The 3,880-nt window shown below is 46.0% G+C and overlaps 1 protein-coding gene across 4 annotated transcripts in view; it reads left to right on the top strand.

The window, feature by feature from the left end:
• dati (zinc finger protein datilografo) overlaps positions 1-3,880 on the top strand; it is a 72,945-nt gene that overhangs the window by 65,509 nt on the left and 3,556 nt on the right. For 3 of the 4 annotated variants that reach the window (XM_018544179.1, XM_018544177.1, XM_018544176.1), the window contains exon 6: positions 2,300-2,459. In XM_018544179.1, coding sequence (XP_018399681.1) covers positions 2,300-2,459 — 160 coding nt within the window. The remainder of the gene's footprint in view (positions 1-2,299; positions 2,460-3,880) is intronic. The other variant, XM_018544178.1, reaches the window with a different exon arrangement.

The raw sequence follows: 3,880 nt of genomic DNA, 5'->3' as shown, positions 1-3,880 counted from the left end.
CACCCCCTTAGCCTCGTGGCATGCCGTCTCGCTTGTTTATGAGCGGGAAGAGCCGGCAGAAAATCAGGATTGTGCGCCGGCATCTGACACATCGTTAAAAATACCGAGGAAAGGAGGAAGTACGAAGAGGCTTTAGATGAGCAGCGTGTATATATACTTATAAAGAAGATATATTCTCTCCCTCACGAAGAGAAGAAGTCGAGTATAAAGACGAATGCGCAAAAATAAATCCACGTTTAAGATGCGAAAAGCGGATAATCACGACAATAATAGAGAAGAGATAGAAGGTGTGTGAAGAAAAAGGCGGCCATGTCGAAAAAATTCCGAGGTCATTGCCGCTCAGAACTCGTTTTTAGCCTTTTCCCGCCCTGTGTTCGTTGCCTCAACGCGTTCGCGATTGTCCCAGGTCCGGAATAAAAAGGAAGACGATCGACAGAGAAAGAGGCAGAGCGAGGTATGTGGGAGGGGAGAGGCGAAAAAGTATGAGGAAAAGAAGAAGACGAAGTCGCGAATCGGAGAAGCAAGAACAGGAAGGAAGAGAGGAACGGGAGACCCCGAAACTCTTTGGGGTCATTGCCGTCCGGTCTGATTTTAGCCCGTTCCTGTGCCCGTTCACAACCTTCTCTTTCTTTCGCGCCTTTTTCTTTTTCCTCCTCTCGTACTGCCGTTTTAAGCACTCTTTCGAACAAGGTACGGCCGCAGCCATGTTTTTCCTCGAGCGCGTGTACACCTACCGCCTTGTATGCGTGCAAGCAACCTTCGCGTGTTCAGATAGAAAAAGAGGAAAAAAGAAATGAGACGGATAAAAAGGGGGGACGCAACACACAGAGGAGACAAAAAAAGACATAAGGCTAATGCGATCGGTGCGAATCGGTTCCTTACCGCGTGATCAGCCAGAGAATGAAGGGGGAAAAGAATCATTCTATCTGGCACTGAGAGGACGTCGAATTTCATTTACAATTTCATTTTAATCCTGATATGGCCGTTGGTAGCACAACAAATTCGGTAAAATAAATCGTCAGATAGAGCTTGTTTAACGTGTAAAGCAGAGAAAAGAAAAAGAAAACAAAAGGAATGCAGATGCGAGCCGAAGATGTGCTAGCAACGACCATGGTAGTTAAAACTGATGTATGGTACAAGCTAGTCATTCCATGCTTCGCATTCCCGTTCATGGGTGAGGTCGCACGGGGTCGATCGGAGGTCCAAGGTCGATGAAAGTGCTCGCTTTGTTTTCGCAACGCAACGTCTGGCATCGGCCTTTAGATTCTGTACATTCATACTCACGCTAGACGAGGCCGATGCCTGGCAGCATTAGTCGATGAAATCCCTAATCGCGGTTAAGGATTAATCCGCTCCGATCGTTCTCTGGACCCCACGCTTCCACATATTTGTCTGTCTAGGCTTTGCTTCAAGTTTCCCGATCATCGTACTCCCTAATGCTCCCTTCCATCTACTCAAACCGAGTGCTCTGATCTGGCGTTAAAGATTATGTTTTTGATCGGTCAAGACTCTCTTCCTATATCATTACATCTCTATTTTTACATTTTATACATCGTAAAGTGTTTCGAGATCACAAAATTAGAATCAATAATACGTATTTGTGAAAAACGTATACATGGGCACAGTATTCCTCGCAATAACGCGATACGTTGGAGATTACAATTGTAATTCCAATAATATCGAGATTTACACACCTTCTTCCTATCCCATAATGTTCCAAGAGCTAGCTATAATCTTTTCAGTATCTTCGCCGACGGATTCACTTGTCGCAATCTAGCCATTTGCCAAACGTACGATATAATTCTTTTTTTAAAGCAGTATTAAAAATTACATCATTTCAATTAATTGCAATATATACAAAGATATTTCGGAAGCGAGATAAAAATATAAAAGATTATTTTTCGTTTGATAAGCAGTGAATAAATTGCGGCAGTTAATGGATCATTATTGAAAGGAGATATCACTATACTTCGAAAAAGAAAATTTCGTCTTTTTTTTTCTGTTTCGTTATCTCGATTCTTTTCAATCGTACTTGACCGACTGGAAACCCAGCCAGGGCGCGATACCACAAAGTTCCTACCAGACACACTCGACATGAATTCCCTGTGCAAAGGAGTAGTTTGTGGTGGCGGCGGTTTATTGGTGCCTTAACTCTCACTGGTCAATCGTTCTGTTCTGTGCCCTGCCTGTCCTGCGCTTCTGGTTCGCAACTCTGTGGTGGTATTCTCTGGGTCGGCTCTCTACCGGTGCGCCGCGTGTGCCTGCTTCCGGTACTTCCTCTTCCGGGCCCTCAAAAAAGGAGTTGCAACAGCGTGTTGTGTTCCAGCAACACGCCGCCCTGATCGGCGGCCCGAACGCAACCAGCTGTCCAGTATGCCACAAGCTCTTCCTCGGCGGTGAGGCGTTGATGGAGCATATGAAGCACACCCACAAGGATCCGAACGCCTCCGGAGTTGCCAGTAAGTATTGAAAAATCGCGTATCAATCGCCCTCTCGGCCGGTTGTCTATGTCTCTCTCCTTTCCCCACGTGTCGCTTATCATTTCTCTTCACATTCGCGCACTTACTAATCTTCGTTAATCATAACCAATCGATTAATTGGAATCCGATCACGGAGTCTCGCAAATGGAGTGCATGAAACGAGCTTGAAAACGAAACCTTGACCGTGTCATTTCTCTTACTGACTAATCAACGAACTTAACGCTAAATCTTGCTCGCGCATTAACTTTCTAAGCGAAAGATCTAACTCTGTTCGTTCTAACCGTATTTAATTCTTAGCCAGAATCCTTAACTAGGATCGCGCGAGGAGCCCCTTAAGGGTTCTAAGACAGAGAAAGAGAGAGACCGACATAGACACGAGAGCGGCGACATTAATCGTGAGTAAGACTAAGAGAGAGGTGGAGCAACCGCTCGTCGAGACACGAAGGGTGGTTCGTTCTTTAGCCTTTAAGTACGTTTCGCATCCATCCCAAAAACTTGCTTTGGCGCGGGCGATACGCACACATTGTCCTTGTTCACTTCTTCGTACTGTTTTCGCCTGGGTGGGAAAGGCGTGTAGCATTTGGCACACTCGCCGACTAATACTTGGGTACTACTCGCTAATACAGATACATGATGCTTCGAGGGTGTCTCGTTCGATCTCTATGCGTGCCTTGACACATGCGTGCGCGATACGTGTGCAGACTGGCGGACGTACAGAGAGAACAAAAGTCAACCTACTCTGCTTCTTCGTTCAACTTTAAAGCGAGGAATCGGCGTTTTATTCTTGATTGTAAGTGCCGACACGGTGGTCTGTCACGGTGATCGACGTAGTCGGTATATTTGAAAACTAATGAATCGCGCTGTATTGCAAATACACGTTGAACACGTTATTGTTATTTAAAATCACAAGAATTTAGAGAAATGAGACAAACATACACAAAAACCAACTAAGAAACTTGGCAAAATGTGAATGTATGACTTTTTGTCGTCTTCATTCGATGTAACAAGTAACGGACGTTTTTCGTGTATAAACGATCTTTTTAAAGAGTTTTATATACATATTTTTTTCTCTGTACGTTTGCGTATGTGCAACGCGCGCGAGTACGTCTGTGTGAATCCTGGCTTTTTGGGCCAGCGGCCTTGCTCGTGAAAGGGAGTTAGCAGCGCGGTGGCGACGGCGCCGGCCGATGAGTACTCTGCGTGCCCGAGGTCAGTGCTCTCTCCTGGTCCTTGGCTATCCGCGTCCGTAAGGTCTCCCTTCGCCTTCGAGGTCGACCGGAATCTGTGCGTACGTACGCGCGCGCGTGCACGTGAGTGCGTGAGAAATAAGGTGGGAGAGGAAAAAAGAGAGAAAGAGAGGGAGAGAGAGAGAGAGAGAGAGAGAGAGAGAGAGAGAGAGA

Source organism: Cyphomyrmex costatus, unplaced genomic scaffold (genome assembly GCF_001594065.2).
Source record: "Cyphomyrmex costatus isolate MS0001 unplaced genomic scaffold, Ccosl1.0 scaffold43, whole genome shotgun sequence".
NCBI classification, from domain to species: Eukaryota; Metazoa; Arthropoda; class Insecta; order Hymenoptera; family Formicidae; genus Cyphomyrmex; species Cyphomyrmex costatus.
The sequence above is the reverse complement of the archived record's forward strand: the minus strand, read 5'-3'. Positions and strand labels throughout refer to the sequence as shown.